The sequence below is a fragment of the Aquila chrysaetos genome, chromosome 2 (genome assembly GCF_900496995.4).
Source record: "Aquila chrysaetos chrysaetos chromosome 2, bAquChr1.4, whole genome shotgun sequence".
Classification (NCBI taxonomy): Eukaryota; Metazoa; Chordata; class Aves; order Accipitriformes; family Accipitridae; genus Aquila; species Aquila chrysaetos.
Window position 1 is genome coordinate 25859256 of NC_044005.1, and position 21996 is coordinate 25881251.

At 57.2% G+C, this 21996-nt stretch overlaps 3 protein-coding genes across 6 annotated transcripts in view; 2 read left to right on the forward strand and 1 right to left on the reverse strand.

Moving 5' to 3' along the window:
- The window catches only part of POMT2 (protein O-mannosyltransferase 2), a 38458-nt gene extending 33708 nt beyond the window's left edge, over positions 1-4750 (forward strand). Inside the window, exon 25 of the transcript XR_005931409.1 lies at positions 1748-4750. The gene's annotated coding sequence lies outside the window, so the exon portion shown is untranslated. The remainder of the gene's footprint in view (positions 1-1747) is intronic.
- A 6-nt stretch (positions 4751-4756) lies between these two features.
- On the forward strand, positions 4757-12001 carry NGB (neuroglobin). The gene is made up of 4 exons (XM_030007235.2): positions 4757-5363; positions 6733-6844; positions 8416-8535; positions 9685-12001. The coding sequence occupies exons 1-4, from the start codon at positions 5257-5259 to the stop codon at positions 9829-9831; spliced, it is 486 nt and encodes a 161-aa protein (XP_029863095.1). The 5' UTR covers positions 4757-5256; the 3' UTR covers positions 9832-12001.
- A 2199-nt stretch (positions 12002-14200) lies between these two features.
- Positions 14201-21996, reverse strand: part of TMEM63C (transmembrane protein 63C) — a 35455-nt gene continuing 27659 nt past the window's right edge. For all 4 annotated transcript variants that reach the window (XM_030000998.2, XM_030001008.2, XM_030000988.2 and 1 more), the window contains exons 10-24: positions 21883-21956; positions 21698-21778; positions 21450-21570; positions 21194-21327; positions 20885-21007; positions 20213-20366; positions 19542-19648; positions 18603-18689; positions 18015-18080; positions 17734-17896; positions 17407-17512; positions 17028-17195; positions 16632-16747; positions 16398-16469; positions 14201-16316 (exon numbers count right to left, since the gene is read on the reverse strand). In XM_030000998.2, the coding sequence (XP_029856858.1) occupies positions 16104-16316; positions 16398-16469; positions 16632-16747; positions 17028-17195; positions 17407-17512; positions 17734-17896; positions 18015-18080; positions 18603-18689; positions 19542-19648; positions 20213-20366; positions 20885-21007; positions 21194-21327; positions 21450-21570; positions 21698-21778; positions 21883-21956 (1785 nt within the window). In that variant the 3' untranslated portion in view covers positions 14201-16103. The remainder of the gene's footprint in view (positions 16317-16397; positions 16470-16631; positions 16748-17027; positions 17196-17406; positions 17513-17733; positions 17897-18014; positions 18081-18602; positions 18690-19541; positions 19649-20212; positions 20367-20884; positions 21008-21193; positions 21328-21449; positions 21571-21697; positions 21779-21882; positions 21957-21996) is intronic.

The following is a 21996-nucleotide window of genomic DNA, read 5'->3' on the forward strand; positions in this document are numbered from 1 at the left end:
GGTTTGCTTTGAGAGCAGATGGCTGAGTGCAAAGCTGAAAGGTTGTGATGCTAGCACAGCCCTGCCATGAAGGGATGGGTGCAATTAAATGCAAATCTCTTTCTTTTAATAAATCATATCAAAGGTGCTATTGTCAGAGACAGTGGCTGTAAGTCAAATGATTGTAGGAGATGTCCTGGTCAATAGTGTGAATTGAAATTGCAGGAAGGAGGGAAAGAACAGACACAGTTGAGGTCAGAGAGAAGACAATCAGTGAGCACTGTAGAGATCAGCACCTAGGTAGGACAGAAGCCAGGTAACTGTGCTGACATACATATTACCTAGAGCACCATGTTGAGCTAATGAGGCTGGAGATCTTTGGGACCATGGCTGCTTGCATCCCACCAGCTTGGAGTGTGCACACCTCAGTAGTTGTGTCTTGTGATCAGATTCAGCTTGTGTGTCAAGACTGACATGGTAGATAGACTTTTGAACTTGCTTTGGTAGAGCGACTTACAAAAGACAGAGGTTACTTCTTGGAAGATCAGCCTGGTGGTGGGAGTAGCAACTGGTGGATTATTACTGTGCTAGAGACAACAAGGTGAATAACCACCAAGGTAAGGTCTGAGCATCTGTAAGTGCCAGACCTGGTCCAAGAGCCTCATAAGTCAAAAATACTCAGGCTAGCAGCTCTCTGTGTGGTCCCCTTTGGCTTCTCCTCCCACTTTGTGCCCTGTCAGCCTTGGATTGGTTTCACCTGCCTGTACAAACTTTCCCCAGCTGGCTCTGGAAGATTCAAGATGAATCTGGGGATGTCTAGTAGCAGATTGAAGTAAAAAGAGATGCTTTCATTTTATTCTGCTGTTGAATCTTCTCCCACACATTGTTCCTCCTCCTTCTGCCTATCCCTCTCCCCTTAGCCTAAATTCTCAAGGTCAGTAGTGCTGCCCTGCTCTCCCTGCAGGCACAGTGGCAGCCAGTGAGCTCTGTGGCTGTTGCCTTCATCGTTTTATGGGCAAGATTATTCCCTCCTGCATCTCTTTTGCTTCTTGTTATGCAACTGTATTTCATGATTTGCTTTGCTACTGAGCTGTGCCTCACCACGGCCTGAGGGGGTAGCTTGAGAAGACTGCTGGGAATGTTGCATGACTTCTGCTCCCACCTGAGGATGGGGACGGGAGCCTGGGGAAAAGAAGAGCTGTTACGGTCTGTGGTTTTGAGACTGGGGGCAAGGGGAAAGAAAGGGGATTAGCCAAGCCCAGGAGTCTGTATCTGAGGTGAGCAGGGAGCCTGAAGCAGCTAGATCAGAGTGGCGTTATTCATGAAGACTCACAGACATAGATTGGAATTGAACAGGAGCACAAAGGGGGATTTGGGTTTGTTGGTACAGCAGCTGGGACAAAAACTGACAGTGCCACAGCAGCATGTGCAAAGCAGTCATCCCTGGGCCAGGCTGATGGGGTGTCCCTGGGGAAGGAGGGTTGTTCTCCAAGTGCCCTGAACCCTGAGTGCAGGTTGAGGGCCTGGCATTTGCAAGCTTATTCCAAGTTCTGTCACGCTGTTTTATGAGATTGGGCAAGTTTCTTTCCTTGTGGGTAGACTGAAGCACTGAAGAAGTAAAGCCGACACTTGGCAAGGGGAGTTATGAGTGTTGGTACTGTAACTTGAAGGGGCTGTAGATGACAATAGTGAGACCCACTGCAAATGAAAAACATTATAAATCTGTGCTGTTCCAAAGCACAGAAGAGCTTTATTGTCCTCTTTGCAGGTCAGTGAGTTTCTCCAGAAATCTGCCTCCCCTTTTTCCAAGTGGCCTACAGATGATTTTGGAGTAGTCTGTGCTGCTGACCTGATGGTTCTTCACTCATGAGAGCTCCAGGGACAGTCTTGTAGAAATCCAAGAACATCTCAGAAAAGAGCTGAGCTGCCAGGCTAGGTACATGGAGTCAAGGGAGTTGGGGACTATCAAAGGAAAGCCTCAGACCATGGAAACGTTTGCAGTGCTCAACCTCTTGATGCATCCTGGGGCTTCCTCATGCTTGAAGGCTCACAAAACACTTGTTCAAGAAGGGAGGTTTGCTTGTTTGTTTTTCCTTGTACTTTAAATCCTCTCTGGATTCCACTTGTGCTGTCAGCACCTCAGTGCCGTGGCAGCAGGAGGAGTTCCTCTGACAGCCACGTAGCTGCGAGGGAGAAGCCGCTTTGCATGCAGGGAAGAGCACCGTGTCTCCTGAGCCCTCGCTCTTTTAAGTCATATGTGAATAGTGGTTCAGATGTTTCTTACCTCTGAGCTCTACCTGTCTCCCACCTCAGGTCCCTCCTTACAGCTCCCTTCTGTGCTGGAAGATCTGTGCTGTCACAGGGGAAAATACTGCAGGTTTCATTAAGGGAAAGGTCACGTACCAGTGCCAGAAGGCAGCAAAGGGGTGGATTCACTGTTCAGAAGGGCAGGGAAGGTGGGGAAACGGCTCCTGAATGTTCCCGTACCCTGCCCAGAAGGAGCTGTTGCCGGGGGACAGGGAAGGAATTAACTCTCTTTGGTTCTTAGACTCTGCTGAGCGTCACACCAGTGTGGGGTTTGGATGTCTACAGGTGGGCAGGGGTACGGCCAGCCCATCGCCCCTTTCATCAGCTGGGGCACCTGTATATTGTACAGGAGGAGAAGACCCATCACGCTCAGCACTCCCGTTGCTGCCATTATGTCTGGTCTGTTCTGACACTTGCGCCTTGTCTGCGAGCGCTCAGCATGCAGCCACCATCTGCAGTATGGAGGGAAGGTGCAGGGTGGAAGACTTTGAACAAAAGCCACCATTTTCCCTTGCTGTCATGGCTTCACTGCTATTGTCTGAGATACCCTTGCCATCAGGAACAATGGCTGAACCTGCATTTTGTTGTTGTCCTGGGACATGATAGCTGGTATGGTGCCTGCACGGACCCAAGGAAAGGTGTCCCACATCCCAGCTAAGCTTTAGGAGCTGATCACTCTTAACTACAACAGCTTGCTTTTGTGGTGCTTCTCTTCCTCCTCTATCAGGCAGCTCTGAATATATTCAAAATGTTGCTAGGCAAATATTCAGCCTCGGTTGCTGCTCTGACTGCACATATGTGCTTCAGCTCTGCTCCTTGGTATCCTGTGGTCTAAGGAGGACTCTCCGCTCTCCTTTCCAGCACCCTGGCAGCACAGTGCTGCCCGCCTGTTCTGCTCCCCCTTCTTGTTAGCAGGGTCAGGCTGAACTGCCCAGCCAGGCTCTGGTGAAGCTCCATGTCTGTGTGGTTGTGACAACTGGCTGAAATGTCAGAGTAGCTTGTGCAGATACATATAGGATGACACTTCATGCTCTTCACCAGTGCACTCGATCAGCTGCAAGATAGCTAAAGGTTAATGTTTGCGTTGGCACTACTGGGCTTGTGTTAGCCACCCTGCTCAGATTAACCTGGTATTTCCCGCTGCTCTCCTGGCTGCTCTTTCAGGCTCCTTGCAGCTTCAGCAGTTATCATCGCGCTGATTTATCATCAGTCCCCAGTGTGAATGTTTCCTTTGCAAACACACAGCTAAGCCACTGTTTTTAGTGGGAGCTTGTTGTGGACAAAAAGATGGTGGCCAACAGCAGGAAGCGCTGCAGGCTGGCAGGTTGCATGTTCTGACCCTCCAGCCATGAGATGGCCCTGCAGCTCATGACTTTTCTTTGTTATTGAATGCTTTTTATTTATCCCCGGTTCTCTAAGAATATAAGTGTGTAGAGATCATATGCTTTTGGGGCTTTTCTTAGTTATCATGAAAGCTAAAATGCTGTATTTTTAACAGGAGCTACGATTTAACAGAAGGCATTTGTGTCTTTCCAGGACCTGGGACATTTGACATTAAGTCTTTTCTAGCAATGGCATTCAACACACAGTATACCTGGAACATCATTTGTTTTCTGGCTCAGTAGCCAGAGGTCTGTAAGTATTTGTGGGACTCCTTAGTCCTACCTGACAGTTCATTTCTTGGTGAGTTTGTTGGACTCTTCAAGAGCCCAGCTTTAGGACAGGGTTCTCCAGCTTCCTCTAATATATATGGAGCTTTTCCAATACAGCATCTTGTCTGGTCTGTGCTGAGAATGCGAGGTCTCAAAAGCCTGAGAAAACAGGTAATTTATTCTGGCACTTGCAGAGACGTCTCCAGTGGCTTCCTGCTGTCACTGCAGTCAGTGCTGTCACTCCGGCTCTTTAGGAGAAAGGCCCCTGGGAGACAAGCTGGGGCCGGGGCTGAGGATGTAGCATTGTGCCTTTGAACTTGTCTCCTCCCAGGGATTATTTTCAGTACTCCAATGAGAAGAGCCTCCTTTCTGCCTACACCGAGTCAATGTGCTCCTGGGTTGGGTCAGAGGCTGCTGTCTTCTCTCCTGATTACAAGAACTAAGTCTGATGTATAGAACCAGAACTTATAATGAGATTGGCACAATTGTTATTTCAGAGCAGACTGTGACGGTTTCAGTAATATTTGTGCTTTTGTGTTGCTCGCATCCTTCTGAAAACCTGAACTTGCAAGACTGCTCTGGCTTTCCTGGCTTCTGTTGTGCTGCTTGAGACCTCGCTTGCCCCTTCTCCCTTTGTTTCCTCTGTGCTGCCTAAATCCCGGGACCAAATTAAAAGCAGTGTTTCCCTTTGAACGAAAAAGAGAAGCTGGGTGTCCTGAACACGTTTGACAGAGATGACACGCCTTCTGACCTGTTGTTAACAACTTCGCCTGGTTCAGCTGGCTTAATTAGCCTTAAATTAGACGTGTATCTTGCAGGGGCTAGACTGCACCTGCCTGCGGAGATAGCAGACGGCTGCGGGGTGTCCTGAGTCTCAGCGGAAGTGGCGAAGAGCAAGAGGATGCTGTAGTGCTGGAGCATCGCCGAGGCCCTCCACACCGAAGTTACTCTCGGCGGGAGCTGTGCTGAACGGCCAGCGAAGGCGGCCGGTCCCGGTGGTCCCCTCGCCAGCGCTGCTCCGCCGTGCTGCTTCACGTGTAAAACGGGGCCGACGGGAAAATGTCAACCACGAACGAGCTGAACTTTCTACTCCGCCCTGCGGCCGCGAATCCTGCGGCGGGGTTAGTTGGGGAAACACAGAGCGAGCTCTCTCTTCCTCGCCAGGCGGCCGGGGAAAGCGCCGGGTGGCGCGGAGGGGCCGGCAGGACAGGGGCGGAGCGCGGATGGGGACCCCCCCCCCAGGTGAGCGCGGCGTCGCCCGCCCGCCCCTCGCTCCGCCGGGGGGGCGGGCAGCTGCCGCTCGGCGGCCCCCTCCGCCATGGAGAGCGGGATGCCGCTGTCTGGCAGGCAGCGAGCGCTGATCCGGGAGAGCTGGCAGCGGGTGAGCGGCAGCCCCGTACAGCACGGCCTCGTCCTTTTCGGCAGGTGAGCGGGGCGGTAGGGAGGGGATACGGCAGCCGGTAGCCCAGCCCCGCCGCCCGCCCGGACGGAGCCGGGGACGGACGGGGTCCGCTTCTCGGAGGGAAGCGCTTCCCTTCGCTTGGCGGTTCCCCGCCCTCTCTCCCCTCCCCGGGGCTGGCGGTCGGCGGGAGCAGCGCGGGGCTGAAGCCCCTCCACCGCGAAGCCGCGGCTGCCGTGGGGCAGCGGCGGGGGGAAGGCCTCTCCCAGCCTCCGGGAGCGAGAACTTTGTTGCGGGGAGACGGAGGGTGAGGGAGAGAGGCAGCGGGCAGGTCTTGTGCGTTTCTGCCCGCCGATCCGCCGTCTCGTCACCGTTACTTCTGCTGTCTGAAGAGCTGCGCGTCCGCCCCGCGCTGGGGAGCGTATCGAAGGGACCTCCTCGTTGCCCCTGCCACGGCACTCTGCAGCCCCAGGCGAAGACCCGGCCGCTGGGCAGGCGTTCGGTCTGAGGGCAGAGGAGACGGTGTGCCGCGGGCAGCGGCTGAAACCCAACTCCTTGCCTCTCCTAGACAGATTAATGTCTCGATTATGGGAAGAGAAGAAGGGAAAAATCTATGAAAAGTCATTTTAAAAGGGCGGTTGGAGAGTCGACGATTGGCTTTGGGAGCAGGGCAAGAGCCAAACCTCGCAGAGCAGGGCTGCGAGCAGCAGCAGCAGCAATGTTTGGGAGTTTCAGCGGAGGGGAGAGGGATGCGGTAGTTTAATGTGCAGGATGAGGGGAAGAGAGATGGTCTTGCCTGAATTCCCTGTGGCCTCCATGGACGGCATCAGTCTGTTAGATCTGCCTGGGTGGCTGCATATGTGCCTGGCATGCACTGGCAGGGAGGATGAGGGGGGAAAAAATGGGAGCTGGTAATGGTGTGGGAGAGTGGGGCATTAGCTGAGTTTGTACGTGCCCCCCTCGCTCAAGTAGGAAAGCCGGCTGCTGGAGCTTGCAGGCTTTCCCTAGATTTGGGAGCTTTGGGGCTTAAGGGGATTGTGAAGTGGGAATGGGAAGAGTTGAGACAACAACCAAGACTTTGGGAAGAAGGGCCAAGCCAGGAGGAGCTCTGGTGAGCTGGGACTGGTCCTCAGGTGCCATAAACACATGTCTGAGAGCTGGGGCTGGGGGCTAGGGAAATAGAGACTTTTTGGGCTATAGGTAACCTGGATTGCTCCAAACTAAGACTTTTCAGAACCTCTGGGTCCTTTACAGGTGGGGAGGGATCAGTAGGTAGGAAGGGAGGCAGAGGGAGGCCTGCGGGTGTGCTACTGATGGGGTTGTTCCTGGGGTGAGCAGGACCCTAAATAAAGCTGAGTTAGTGAGAAGATGGGGGTTTCTCTCTTACTGTTGCAGGTTGTTTGACTTGGACCCTGACCTGTTGCCCCTTTTCCAGTACAACTGCAAGCAGTTTGCCAGCCCTCAGGAGTGCCTCTCCACCCCCGAGTTCCTGGATCACATCAGGAAGGTGAGAGAGGGGCTGTGGCATGGCCGGAGCGCAGCCCCCGTCCCAGTGGAGGTGGAAGCCCTTAGGCAATGGCTTGGGACTGTGGGGTGCCTGACTGGGGAACGCATGGGAAGTCTCCTCCTGCGATGGTAACTGCAGGGGGTTTACTCATGCTAGCAGAAGGTGCTATTGCCAGGGCAAAGTGCCTTACAACAGTGGGGAAGGGATGAGGATGCGGGTTGCGGTGGGTAAGAAGCACCATCCTGATTTCTGTGCCCTCATCTGAGAGTGGATTGCCTCTTGCGAAGGTTGGAAGCCCCCTTCTTCTACTGCAGAAGTGCTTCAGTGAGCTCGCTTCTGTCCAGACAAGGACTGAAGCCCTTTGCTTGACCACATGCTGACTGAGAGGTGGCACAGAGCTGGGCAGTGGGCCAGGCTCCATGGACTCGCTGCTGTGGAGAGGCTTTTGATGCGGTTGTAGAGCCCAAAGGCCCACAGCATCTCTTGGATAACCTCTGGGGGAGTGCTGTGATACCCGTTTGCCTCCCCCCGAAACAGGGAGAGGAGCAATGCTGATGTCACCTGGAGGAGCTCATGCATGGACAGAACTATAGCCAGTGCAGCAAAGACCCTTTGCTGAGCCCTAAATAGCGGCCACACCGGGGCAGAGCACAGCCTCGGCTTCCAGATGCCTTCATAAACTGTCTGGCTCCATCTTTAAACCAGTTTGGTGCCTCGCTTGCCTGTCTTTATTCCTCATAAGAGGCTGTTTCAGGACTGTGCTCCTCTGATAGCTGCAAGCTTTTTTGTTATTTTCCAGCCTCTGTTTATTGGCAAAGTTAAGTCCATTTTTACTTTTGCTATTATTGCCCTGAGCTGAAATAGCTCTTTGCTCTTGTTGGAGATAATTTTCCTGTTGAAATTAGAGAGCACAATTCTATCACCTCTTGGCTTTGCCAAGCTAACCATGCCCTGGTTTTAATCTCTTCTAATTTGGTGTGTCTGTTCCCTTCATCCCTCTTTAACCCTTCTCTCTCCTGTTTCCATTTGACTCTTCGTGCTCCTGGGAGACCACGGTGGTATGTGCTTTACCAAACCAGGTCTCTTGGCTGTACTATCCACCCCATCTCCTCCTCGGCTGATCTTAGAATTGGAGTTGCCTTATTCACAATTGCACCTTCTTGGCAACTTCTAGTCGGAAACTCTAGTCCTGGCAACTTCCAGGGCTCCCCTGCAGTTGTCCTGGGGTCCTAAGAGCTGTAATGACTGCATCAATGTTAGAGCGTAGCCCATCACTGCTCTGCTATAGGGCTGAGCAGTTTACTGCCTCTGGGACAGGGAGTTCAGCAGTGCTGCTTGCTCTGGCACTTCTGGCAGTGTCCTATAGAAAGATGTGGTGTATGCTGCTGCCAGCATACCTCACTGATGTGACACACGGATCACAGCAGAGTGAAGGAAAGCTCAGAGGGCATCTGCTGGGCTGGGAGGTGGTCAGGCTGAGAAGGGTGAAGTACAGGGGTCAGACTCTTTGTTCCTCTGGGAGGGCAGCAGAGCCTTGCTGCTCATGCCATTCTGCCTCTGTGCTCCTGCAGGTGATGCTGGTGATCGATGCCGCTGTGAGCCACCTGGAGAACTTGTCCTGCCTGGAAGAGTATCTCTGCAACCTCGGCAAGAAGCACCAGGCAGTTGGGGTGAAGGTGGAGTCTTTCTCGGTGAGGCGTCCTCTCTTGTCCCACTGTGGCTGTGTTTGTGCAGCTGTGCCTGCAGCCCTCAGCTGACCCCATCCCTCTGTGCCCACCTGCTGGGTTCAGCTGGCTGGAGAGAAAGCTGGTGGCTCAGGGCAGCCCCCGAGCTGCAGATACCTGCATAGTGACGTTAGCTCAGTCAGGGAAATCCTTGAGCTCTCCTCATTTTCTGCCCTCCCCCAGTAAGCCCAGGGAGAAAGGACAGAGGGGAGCAAGGCATTTCCCCCTTTTGAGGAGCACCATGGCTCGGGGCACGGCAGTCTCTCCTGCAACACAGGGCAGCAGGCTCAGACTTTGCCCTGGGCCCTGGTTCTCTGCATCAAATTATCTGGCCAAATCTCACTGCACCTGGGAAAGGGAGCATTCACTTCTCTCTGTGTCTGCACTGGGTTGGGGTTGCTGCACCTCAGCCTCTGCTTCCTCCATGGCAGTAGGACAGAAGCATCCTCCGTATTAAATCCTTGCTTACTCCTCTCCTGCCATCAAGCATGGAGAGAAATGCTGGATTACGCAGCAGGGAAAGACAGGTTGAAGGAAAGATTTCTAACCAATGCATGGCTCCCTCCTGATACTGCTAGCTTTGGTCCTCTTCAGAGGGAGGAGGGTCCTCTTTGCTTGGGGTAGTGATCCCCACCAGCCCTGTGCTCAGTGTGTGGGTGCTCCTGGATGGGGTTGCTTGCAGCTCCATGAGCAGCAGTGCCCTGTGGAGAGACCTGAGTGGTGGCAAGGCAGGCCCTCAGCATCCAGTCTGGGGTCTGGCCTACTCTCCTGGCATCAGGGCATTGCTCAGCTCTGCCCTGGGGATGGGACCGGCTACCCCCATGTGGGAGCCACAGAAGATGGACATGTACCTTTCTCCTGGTGTTACATGCGTGGTGTCAGCCATTGCTCCCTACTCACCCAGGGTGTGGGGTAAGGGCCAGCATAGGGCAGGGAAAAGCATGGGCTGGTTCTGGGCCCCCTCTGAGCAGCCAGGGATGGGGTGGCCTGGCCCCGTTGGTAGATGAGGAGCAGCTGCCCTGCAATGGGAGAAGTCCAAAAAGGCAGTGAAGCAAGAGATGGGGCTGTGTGTCATCACCCGGTGCTGAGCTTGACACCTCCCTGTTTGGTTTGCAGACTGTCGGCGAGTCCTTGCTGTACATGCTGGAGAAATGCCTTGGCGCTGCCTTCAGCCCAGATGTGCGGGAGGCTTGGAGCAAACTCTACGGTGCTGTGGTGAAAGCCATGCAACGCGGCTGGGAGACCCTCCCAGAAGGGGACTAGATCCTGCCAGCCATCCCCGTCCTTGACCACGCAGCAGTCCTGGGCAGAAGGAGCACTCATGCCACGCTCTCTGCCTCTCTCCATCTCTGTCTTTCTCTGTGCGCCAGCCCATCGCTGTTTCCTTCAGTCACGTGTGCTTTGGGGCTCTCCCAGTGATTCTGCCTTGCTTCGGCATGACTACGTCTCTGCCTTTGCTAAGGGCTGGCAGGGTACGTCTCTGCAGCGAAGCCTAGGAGTGCCACAGCACAGGTACACTGCCCTGCCCCAAGTTCCTTCGGGCTACCTGGAGCACCAACACCCATGTACCTACTCTGGTTTTTAGCTGGCTCGTCTTCCCTCCTCTTGCTGCCCACCATAGTTAGATCACAGCTAGCGTAGGCCTCTTGGGCTTATTTGCCCAAGATCCTATTTGCCATGCTCAAGACCCTCCAGGCCTGGCACTGCTCACTCCTGCACTGTTGTGCCTGGTTCAGCTGTGGCGATGGCAGGTTTGGCTCCCTCCAGGGGCAGGGGCAGCAGAGGTGGGAGCTGGCCGTGCTGTGTGGCCGTCCTCCCCAAACCTTGCAGGGAGATTTTCCCCCTCTCCCTTCACCAACATGTCACAACCAGATGGTTAATCCTGGTGCTCTCTTCTGCCTTGCCTCTCCCCTGGATGGGATCCATGGCTTTTCCTTGTGTCAGGTGGGCCACAACTCAGCATGTTTCCTAGGGATGCTTCAGGCAGTGGGGTCACATTAATCCCAAGGTGAGGCTGCTTTTAGCAGGTGTGGGCTGCCAGCTGAAAGTCTTGTGTTGGTTGGGCTGGTTGGTTTAACCTCAGAGCCAGCTGAAATGCAGCAGCAGTGGTGGCTCTTTACTGCTTTGTGTTAAGGAGAATAAAGTAAATACAAGGAAAAGAAGTCTTAAAATAAAAAATGAAGGTTGCAATCATGTCATGGCAACAGTTTCCAGAAATCATTCTGGCTCTTGGCCAGAGGAAGCGGAGCTGGAATTTCTCTGCTGATGCTGTCAGCACCTGGAGCGCTTTCTAGCTGCACACAGTGCCCATCTGCAGAGCTCCTCACCTTTAGTAATCCCTCCCAGCCATACTTGAGACACAGCCGCTTTGGAGCAGAGTGAGGCACCCACTTAGGTACGTGCAGCAGTGCTATGTCAGGACAGGAGTGAGAAGACAGCTTCTGCTGAAAGAAATCCCAGGAAATGGCTGAGAGGCAGCACGGGAGGGCTCTGGGGGGAGCTGAACTTGAGCACTTTGAAGAAGAGTTCATCTTTGTGGGGAAGTTGCTGTGGGACAGGCAGAACCGTGTTTCCAGCCATCACTAGCCCCAGGGCAAGGACATGGAGCAAGTATTCAGTTACAGGCAAGGCCCTTTTTTGCTGCTCCTTCAGGGCAGGAGGAGCCCAGCATTGAGGGCTGAGATGGTCCTGTTCTAGAGACACATTCCTCCTATACTCAGACGTCCTCCACTCTGGGGCAGGAGAGGGCTGCTCACTCCTCGCAGCTGCAGCTGAGGTCTCCCAGCCCCATGCCATGGAGGGGGTGATGGGGTGCCCTGTGAGATGGGGGTCTGCTTCTCTGCCACCAGGCCTGGTGGTGGCCATGGGCTTCCAGCAAGCAAGGAACCCTCTAGCAGTGTTTGGGAGGGGAGCTGAGCGGTATTGTGGAACAGGCAGTGAACATCCCCATGTAGGATGCTCACTGTCCTCCCTGTGGCACCAGGCTCTGCTCCTGCAGCCCTACAGCGTGGTGTTGTGCATCCTGGCCCATGGGTCTCTCCATCAGCTGGGTCAGGTGAGGTCCTCCCCATTCTCGTGCCAGGCAGTGAGGGATGGAGGAGCCAGGGCTGGGGGGAGGGGCTAGCTGTTACGGCACAGGATGGGGTAGGAGGGTTTGGGAATGGGGACGTCCTCTTTGCAACCCTGTTCTGGGGCATCAGCCTTCAGCATCACAGGGGGGACCTTCTGGCTGTGTGTGACAAGTAGACAGCTATGTGATGGGTGTGGTGTGGGTGTTATTGCCCCAAACCATTCCTGCTCCCTCTAGCTTTCCCAGCTCCTTGACCTCTCCTGTTCTGTACCATGTTTTGTGTAATTCCCAAGAGAACTGAACTAGTCTGTGTGCCTCTTATACCCAGCTGTACTGTTTAATAAAGAGCAACAGTGAGTCTTGGCCCTTTTTGTTGCCTTATGTTTATTTTAATGTAAAAGGCCCAAGCAAGCCAAAAAAAAAAGGTTGACAGAGGCGGGGGGTTATTGGTTTCTTATTGGCTCTAGGTGTGGAGATATTGGTCACTGGGAGTGCTTGTGTAGTCCAGCTGACTGACATGAGAGGGCATGCAGCACCAATGTCTGTTGGGAGCTTTTGTGCACTGTAATTGAATGGGCGAGCAGCGGAGGGGCTAGCAAAGGTGTCCTGCTGCTGATTGCTCGTTACCTTCCAAAATTAACGACCTCTAATGGAATTAGCGTTTTAAGCAATCAGCCTAAAAATCCCTTTTCTGTTGTTAGCTGTTGCTTTTGTTCTTTGAGATAGCATAGGCTCACCGGCTGCTGGTCACCCGCTGCTGGTTGCCCTCAGCAGCAGGGCATGGCCTCGCAGCAAAGTCCTGCCTGGCTCCACGCAGCATCCACCCTGCCAGCAGCCCTGCCCCAGGGAGCAGCTGGTGGGGATGTAGGAGGTCCTGTCTCCCACTTCCCAGGGCAGGTTCTAGCTGTGACACAGTGGGTTTCCAGCCCTGGGAGTGTTGGGCACTTGGCACTGAAGAAGGATGGTCCCTAGAGCGGGGAAGCCAGCTCAGGGTCTGTAATAGCATCTCCTGAGGGCTGGAAATCCCAGCCCTGCCACAGGAGAGCTTGGTGAGCATCCCGGGAAAGCCGCGCTGCTCTGCCTTGGGCAATGTTTAGGTTGGGGCATGTTCTGTAGGGCAATGTGCAACGGGCTGCGAAGGGCAAGGAGAGCGGCAGACATCTGACGCAAATAAATCCTCCCTGTGGTTCATTGCTAAAATAAATTTTCCAGCTCTTCCTGGCCTGGAGCACAGCTGCCAGCCTCAGGGCTGGCAGCGGGAGCCCAACCGCAGAGCTGCGGGGAAGGGCCAGCGTGGCACCCCCCAGCAGCACCCCCATCTTCGACCCCCTGCGCCAGCGCAGAGGTTTGCCACGGCTCCCACAAACCGCCCCTTTGCCTTGGCTGCTGCCCAGCAGGGATGCTCCCAGCACTGCCCGCCACCGGCCGACGCAGTGGGAGACGCCATGCAATTGCTTGGCCCCGACTGTGAGGGACTTTTGTATGCGCAGGCTGTAATCAGGCAGGCGGGTTTCTGATGGCTGGAGTGGTGGAGGCACAGCGTGATGAGGCTTACACAAGCTTGTTAGGCTGTAATGAGCTTCCCCTGCAAGGACCAGGAGAGCCGCCAGCTGGGGAGGGCAATTACAGCCTTGCTCACAGCCAGGGCTCCTGCCTCAGCTCCCTGGCACCAGCAAGGCCCTGTGTTTAGCCCATTTCCCACTAATTACAAACCGTGGGGGGGCTCTGTGGGGTTGTGTGATGAGGGGAGTGGGTTTTTAAATTTTCCAGTTTTTCACCCAAAGGGAGGTCCTCCCTGTGCCATAAGGCAGGCTGGCCAGGCAGGGTTCGCCCCCTGGGAGCCGTGGAGGGGCTGGCCAGAGGGACCTGCTGAAACCAGACACAGCTCAGTCAAGTAGGAATTTGGGTATAAAGACTGTGTTTTGGGAGGGAGGAGGGGAGCAAGAGAGCACCGTCTGCTCAAAACCTAGAGAAAGGCTCCCAAAAGGTGTTCACCCCCTTCCCTTGGACTTTGTGGGCAGTGCAGCTTTGGGAACATCTGCTCCATCCCCAGATGGGATGGGTCCCTCCACTCCTTGCTGTGGTCCCGGAGGAGCTCCAGGCCACCATCCTGCTCCTGGCAGGCAGTGTGTGCCCCTTTTTGGTGGTGTCCTGAGCCAGCTGAGCCTGTGGGGCGAGCACTGGCAGAGGATGGGCAGGGGAGGCACATGCCTGTCCCAGGGCTGCACCCCTTCCCCAGTGCTGGGGACAGTGCCGAAGGCTATGCCAGCCTTTCCAAAGGGACACAACAGAGCGTTCCCCTGCTCTCGCACCTTTGCTGCATCTGCCCACTCAGGTTTGCTTTTGTGGGGACCATGGTGGGTGGCAAGGTGCCTGGAGGTGGGGAGGTAGCCAAATGGTCTCCTTGCCACTTAAGTTTCTGCAGGATATCCCCAAGAAGGGTCAAAAGCAGCCCGCAGGTGGGGAAAGGGGCTGGAGTATTTTCACAGGCTCCAGTGGCGAGGGTCCCCCCTCTCCTGGCACCGGGCAGGACGCACGAGGGTGACAACATCAGGCAGCGGCTGGGTGAAGTAATTTTATTCAAGGCACGGTCATAGCAATAAATCACGAGAAGGTACAGACCTCTGGCACATTCCTACAGCGGGGCAGCCAAGGGCAATCGGACCAGCAGCCCGAGCTCCCGAGGACGTGGTGCTGCTCGCAGGCACTTGCTTCCACCTGGAGAGAGGCCACCAGCATCCCCCCGGCTCCAGCCGGGGCTACCCCTGGAGCAGGCAGTGAGGGCAGCGGCTGAACTGTGGGCAGCCCTGCAGGCACCTGGGCAGGGAGCCGTGAGCCCCCCAGGGTGCTTTTTGGGGTTGGGAGGAAGCGGCTGAGCTCAAGGGTCCCCCGAGGCAACCACTTGGCAGCTAGTGTGCCGCAGACATCACCCCGGCATGCAGGAACATGGGTGGGATGGGGACCACAGCGCTGCCAGGTGGCTGAGCCAAGACCCACCAAGCCCCACAGGGATGTCCCAGGGCCCACTTGAGTCCAACAGAGACCCACAGCTCGCTGCAGGGCTGCCTTTTAACCCCCCCCCACAGGACTGGAACAACCATGCAGCACCAGTAATGCTGAGCGGTGCCATGGCCAAGCATCTGCCTTCACACAGCAGCACTCCCCACGCTGGCAGCCTTAGTGCCAGCAGAGCTGCGTCGTCATCCCTTCCCTCCCTGGATGGCCCCGGGATGGCAGCTAGAATTGCTCTGAAGCTAGCAGGAAAATCAGGAGCAGGAAAATTAGAGGAAAATCAGCCCCGAGGCCAAAGCGGGGCCAAGCGAGGAGTCAGCATACCTAGGCGGGCTAGCCTGGTGGGAGAGGGACCGAGTAGGGCGAGGATCTGCACTCATCTCCAGGGGCCTCCACGGCTGCTGCGGATGAGCTGGAAAACCCCAGGATGCTGCCCAGGCAGGAGCCGGTGCATTTATACTGATCACAGCAGGACTCACACTTAGGGGGTGGTGTGGCTGCTGGGGGAGCATCCCATGGCTGCGACTTGTGGGTGAGGGCAGGATGCGGTGGACCAGGACCCGGAGGCCGGGGTCCTGCCAGCACTGCCCTCCCCGTTTCTGTTGCAAAAGGATGGAGCCATGCAGGGTCCCATGGCCAGCCCCAGGGAGAGCACGAGGGGGATACTGCCGGGCGAGGCAGGATGACGCGGAGCTGCCCTCACAGCCATTAAACGCACTCATCCCTTGATCTCCCGCTCCTCCCCATGGACCCAAGGGTGCAGGCATGGTGCAGTGGCAGCGGAGGGATGGGGTGGGAGGGTGGGGAAGGGCTGGGCTTGGGTTTTGATGCCTGCCTCAGGGCAGGGCTGCTGGTGCTCAGGCAGACGTGGGAGCAGCCCTGAGCACTCACCTCCCACCAAAGCACACAGGTCTCAGCAGTCCCTGCTTTAACCGGCAAAGGCAGCGGGGGCGGGAAGAACCTGCACAGCCGGCACCAAGGGAGGCAGCGGGACGGCCGCCGCGAGCAGAGGTGGGAAGTGAGGGTTAGGGGTGGCCGTCCCCCGCCACCGAGGACCCGTGGGACAGCGTGGCGGCGGGCACATTCGTCTGAGCTGTCTGGGCTGCTTCCCCCTCACGGAGGGGCCAGGGCCTCCCTCCTGCCCCCAAAAGCATGGCCTCTCAGAGAGACCCTCTCCCCACACCGCTGCATCCCTTCTTCCCCATGATGGGCTGGAAGAGGCAGGTGGGGATGCGGGAACAGGGGGGAGGCTGAGCCGGTCCAGGCAGCAGGAGGGACCAGCAGAGCCTCCTGCCACCTCCCATGCAATGGGGTCTGCCCCTCACATCAGTCCTGTCGTCCCCCCACCCCATCAGCAAGGTGGCCCCCACCAGTGCTGGGAAGGCTCCTTCCTGCCCCCCGGCACGTCCTCCGCTCTCGGCACAGCTGGTCCTTGCCCCAGCGACGGGGGTGCTCACTGGTAGCGGGCCTGGCTCTCCATCACAGGGCCGCTCCTGTACTCGCCCTCCACTGTCTCCAGCTCCGTCTCGAAGCTCTGCAGCCCCCCGTCCTCCCCGTCCTCCGCTGGCTCCAGGTGGTTGCCCATGGTGCCGTAGGACTGGTGCGCCGGGGAGGCCGCCGGCGTCAGGCTCAGCTCGGGCTCCTGCAGGACGGTGGCCACGAAGAGCTGCCCCGGGGGGCGGTGGGGGGTCAGGACCCAGGGGAGCAAGGAGGGGTGGCCACGGCAGGGCTGGGGAGGGGTACTCACGTTGGAGTTGGGGGTGGAGGAAACACTGCTCCGCTCCACATCATTGAAGGCGCCCTCAGACTGGTCAGACATCTGGGGAGAGGGGGGCCAGGAGGAAAGACGGTTTGGGAGTCCCCAGCCGATGCCGGGGGCCAGCCAGGCGCCACCTGACTCATCACAGCAAACGCACCCCCGAGAGGCAAGGAGGGGACGCAGCGGGGCAAGGGAACGGGACAGGCGGCTGCCTGCGCTCACCTGGTAGCTGGAGGGTTTCCGCGGCTGCAGCTTCTTCAGGCAGAGGCCAAAGAAGGAGAAGACAATGCAGGAGAGGAGGACCACAAAGGTGAAGAGGGTGACAGGGCGGGTGGGACCTAGAGCACAGAGACACTGGGGCAGCACATGAGCCTCCAAGGACCTGCTGCATGTCCAGCTGAGCCCCAGGCTGGTGCCTGCTTTGGGTCTTACAAGTTCTCAACCCCCTTCCCAAAACACTAGCTGACAGCCTCCTCATCTGCCAGGTCTCCATCACACCCTCCCCCTTCCCACCCTCTGTGCCATGCCTAATTCAGGGGGGTGACACTGGTGGCTTATCCCCCCAAGCATTAGATGTGACCCTCAGCAGTGGCAGGAGAAGTCCCAAGCTCTCCCTACCGAGGCGCAGGACGGAGAAGAAGAGCAGCCAGAACATGCAGAGGATGGGGGCCACCACAACCTGGCTGATGGCGGCGACATGGAGGCGCTGGTTCAGCTTGGTGGGGATGTACACATAGTAAATGTTGTACCGGTCAACCATGTGCTTGAGCAGCATGTAGAGCAACCCTGGTGGGAGGAGAGGGGCCATTTGTGGTGGGAGGACAACAGGGACAGCCAGGTCGAAGGGACAGCAGGGCAGGCCCAGGGGATGATGCCCAAGGGTGCCTGCCCGTACCATGCGGGAAACTTGCACTCCCACGCCGCTGCTGGTGGCTGGGATAGGCTGTTCTTGGCATGGCCGGGGGCAGTGGGACCATGGGCACGGGGTCATACTCACCGAAGGGGACGATGATGGGGCAGGTGATGCTGTATGTCATGACAACGGAGAAGATGCAGCAGGTCCAGGCATACTCCAGTCCAAACTGGAACTGGTAGGCTTGGCTCTGGGGCACAACCAAAGTGTCATTACTGCCTCTGCCACTGCAAAGGCTGCACTTGCCTTTGCACCCTGGCCGACACGACTGCCTCCCCCCATCAGTGCCTACAAGGCCTGAAGAAGTCTCCACAAGCCTCCCCATAGGACTGGGATGGCCTGAGTTTCCAGCAAGCACATCCCTGCTGTGCTGGGGGTCGCATAGGCTCAGAGGTGACCAGGGCCACATACCCGCTTGACATGGAGCCGCTCGGGCTCGGACTTGGCAAAGCAGAGGCGGGCGGTGTAGACAAGGAGGCCCGGGATGCGCAGCAGCTCCATGGCCGTCCCAATCAGGCTGGAGGTGACCACATAGTTGACGAAGAAAGCGCCGTTGTCTGGGAGGAAAACACACCTGCCCCGGGGACGCAGAAGGTGAGAGGATGCTCGGGCAGGCAGCTAGGAGAGCTGGCAGGGGCTGGCGTTGGGTGCTCCTGCTTGCCCGGGAGGTTTGGGAGCTCCCTGTTACTTACTGGAACTTGATATCGGCCTCATCCAGAAAGTGCGTGTCAAAGAGCCAGCGGAAAAAAAGGTCCAGGCTGGAAGGGGGAGAAGAGGAGCAACTCAGAAAGAGGGGCAGCTGCAGAGCAACATGGGGGCACCCAGTGGGTGCGTGCTTCCCCCTGCCCTGCGTGGGCAAGACCCTCTGGACCCTACACCACCAGAGCAGACCCTTCTGCCACATGGGACCACTGAGGCATGGGTGCTCGCCTCCCAGATGGTCAGGATTGCCATAGCTGGAGCTACACAGATACATGACCAGCTCCTTTCAGGGTCTGCTGAAGGGATGACCCCAAGCAGGGCATCACCAGCACCCTCAGGTCAGCCGTGGCAGCCTGGCAAGCTGCTCCACTCCCCCCGTCTGCCGCAGGGAAGCTTTCTGTCCATGACCATCTGGGAGCAGCTCAGCATGGCTAAAAAGCGAGTGTTTTCCTCCCCACAAACAGCCATGGTTCAGTGGCGGTGGGCTTTTAGCCCTTTGGCTTGTGGGAGGCAAGGGGCCCGGGTGCAACTGCAGCTGCCGGGGAGCAGGGAGAGGAGCACGGCAGCATGGTCCGTACCTGCTCAGCCCCAGCGAGGGCAGAATGATGACCATGAACACTAGGAAGAAGAAGCACTTGTGCATGGTGAGCTGATTTTCACTCGACCTGCGGAGAGGGGAGGCAAGAGGAGAACGTTGCACTTTTCCAAGGCAGAGCAGCCAGTGGGGGGAGAGGCTGGGCTGGGTCTCGCTCTTCACCAAGGAGCTACTCCCAGCCCCAGGAAGTCATGTGCATTTGATCTATGCATCTCCTGGGGCCTTGCAAAGCCTCTCCCAAGCTAGGGGTAGTGACCATGAGGAATCTGTTGTAGTGAAAGCTCTTGTCGTCCCAGCCTCTCACCTCCTTCATCCCTACACTCTCCTACCATCCCTTCCGGTGTAGACGCCCAACAAGAGGCAGCTGGGTATCTACAAGAGGTTCAGGAGCCCCTGTTTCCCCAGGAGAAGGAAGGGAGGTGGTGACAAAGCTCCTGCAAGGACTCAGCAGACCAGGCACAGGGGCTGACAGGGGTTGAAGCCAGTGGAGGGTCAAGACAGAGAGCACATTGTAGGAGCTAGGCAGAGCTTACTCTGCTAGGAGACTTCAAGCATCCTGAACCTATGCCTCCACCTTGGAGGGCTGGGAGCACAGCTGGGATGTGCTGCCCGAGTCAGGGCCATGGCCCTGCTGCTGCCAGTCCACCATCATACCATCCCTTTCACAAACTTTTTCAGACCCATCTTAAAACCAGCTCTACGTGCCTTTGTCAGCAGCCTGGAAGTGTTCAGGGCTATGGCAAGGAAATGGCTCCTTTGGGCATGGACTTGGGGCTCTTTCCATGGAGGGCAACACCCCCGGGGCTCTGTGGGGGTCTGCCACTGCACTGCCTGCCTCCCTGCAGGTTGGGTCCCATGAGTCCTACTGAGGTTCCTCCCAACTACCGCAGCCCTGTGGTAGCTCGGGGGCCAGCCCCATTACCTCGTCCAGTGCGACTCAAAGAATGCCGAGTAGTAGACAAGGAAAGGCAGGAAGACGGAGAAGGCCCAGAGCAGCAGTGTGGGGAAGAACTGGGTGATGATGGGGTTCTGCAGGAGGAGAGATGCCAGACACCCCCTCAGGAGCCCGCTGGAGCTCAGCCATGCTGGAGGCAGCTCCCCGGGCCTCCTGGCACAGGACGGTGTCTGCAACAGGTGGGCTGGGGCACCCCCTTCCTGAGAAGGGGCATTTGTTTCAGGAGATAAGAGCTTGAGGCCAGCCAAAGGCACCACGGGCATGCTCTGAGCCCCAGTGTCTGCCCAACAGCTCGCAGGTCAATAAGCAGGAAGGAGATGCACTGCTAGCAGCTCCTAAAAGCTCCTGGAGCTCTTCCCACCCCTCTCCTCTTGCATGGACACCAACCTGCCCTCCCCCATGGACACCAGCACCAAAGCTCAGGTTTGCACAGGTGCCCCAGGGCTCTGCCACTGGAAACAACAAGAAGGGGATGGATGGCAAGCAGGGGCATGACCACTCCTTGCCTTTCATCAACACCCATCCCAGTGATGGCTTGTCTTCTTGGCCTAGTGTAGAGCCAGTGCCCTCCCCCTGTCATGGACAAGCCTGGAAATGGAGACCCTTTGGGAAAGCTGGCACAGGGCCCCAGGGACTACCTTGAGGGTCTCCACAGGGTGTGTCACGTTGAACATGTCCATAGTGTTGACAATGATGGCTGGTGTGGTGAGGAAGAAGAGAAGGACGAAGAGGCAGATATTAAGGAGGATGAATCGCACCCACCAGGATGTGCCACGGACCGATAAATTCTCCCTGTGAGAGGAAAGCACGACTCGGACATGGTGTGGAGGAAAAGCCATGTGTCCGGGGCCTCCCAGCCTGGCTCCCCGAAGCTTTGCCTCCCATACCCGCACCAACCATCCTGGCAGCCATTGCTCTGAGCCCACCCTCGCCCCCTCCCCGCACTGCTGCGCTGACACCTGCAGAGCCCCCAGGACCAGAGAATGGCCACACGGGGGTCTGTACCACCAGGAGGCTTTGGAGTCAGGCTGGAGAAATAGGAGCCTGGCAATCACCCCAAACCTCACCTGGCCGAGCCCGGCCACCCATGAGGTGATCAGCCCAGTCATCCCTGCTGACTTCTGCTATGGCCACAGGAGGGATTGTCAGCCTTTGCCACCCTGGGAAAGCACCCTATAGATACAGCCACAGGTTCCCTACAGATACATGGGCTCCCTATAGCGATGGGCATGGGCTCCCTATAGGTAGGGGCACAGGTTCCCCCCGGCTGCTCGCCCCGCTTCCTCCCTCCCTCCCACCACGGGTTTCACCAGATGATGTCGCTGGGTGCAGGGGCATAGCGAACGCCCCAGTGGTGTGACTTGACCACGGTGGTGACAGAGGACTGCTGGGGGTGCTTGCGGCAGTGGATGTGGCTGTAGTCCTTCAAAATCCTGTGGGAGGAGGGAGCCAGGGGTCAGGTCTAGACCAAGGGCTCAGGACCACCCTCACACTTCTTGTGAGACCCCTCCCGCAGCCCAACAGAGCAGCCATCTCCGCAGATGGCAGAGGCACAGAGGAGACAGACCCATCGCCTGGCTGGAGGACATCCCCGTGCCCGTTGCATGAAGGGCACTCACACAGCCGTCATCCGCTCATCCTGGAAGGTGACGAAGGCCATGTCAAGCCGCTTGAGTGTGATGCGGTTGCGCTCAGCATTGAACTCATCTGTGAGTTTCTCCTCCAGCTCCCCGTAGTACTGCTCGGCGTCCACCTGCGGGAGCAGCCAGGGCTCTGCTGCGCTCGGCGGGCTGAGGCACGGGCAAGCTGCCATGCTCTGCCTTGCCCTCGGTGGTGATGTGCTTGCTGCCTGCAGCCCTGCCCGCACCCTCCTACCTGCTCAAAGCCACAGAAGCGGCAGCAGAAGATACGGGCACAGGGGTGGGTTTTGATCATGATCTTCCCCTCTTTCTGCGCCTTGGTGGTGAAGTAAAGCCGCCCCTTCATTGCCTTGCGCCTGCCGGGAAGCCAATAGGTGCGACGGTCATTCAGGCAGCGGGAGACAGACAGACTGGGTCCCTCGACATAGTGGGCAGGAGCAGTACACCCACCCACAGAGGCAACGGGGACCTGCACACACTCACCTCTCCGCATCCAGCTTCATCAGCTTGCGCACATCAAAGCAGAACTGGACATTGGTGACGGTGCAGCTGGGATAAGCCTCGCTGTGGGCACAGGGACACGGTGGCACCAGGAGCTGGGGGAGGGGGACAGCCCCTGCCACCTGCCTGCCAGCTGCCCAGCGAGGCTGCGGTGCACCACTACTCACTGGAAATGCTTGATGATAAGGGAAGGGTCTGTGATCTCTTTGGGGATGTGGGTAACCATCAGCGTCCGGGCGACCTGGGGGAGGAGAAGGGGCAGAGTGGGGTGGGTGGGCAGG

What these genes read in the sequence shown, in the direction of transcription:
- NGB (XM_030007235.2), top strand. Translation starts at nt 5,257, where the DNA reads ATGGAGAGCGGGATGCCGCTGTCTGGCAGGCAGCGAGCGCTGATCCGG. An exon ending in TCCTGGATCACATCAGGAAG is followed by an intron (nt 6,845 to 8,415) that starts GTGAGAGAGGGG and finishes GTGCTCCTGCAG; the next exon opens with GTGATGCTGGTGATCGATGC. An exon ending in TGAAGGTGGAGTCTTTCTCG is followed by an intron (nt 8,536 to 9,684) that starts GTGAGGCGTCCT and finishes TTTGGTTTGCAG; the next exon opens with ACTGTCGGCGAGTCCTTGCT.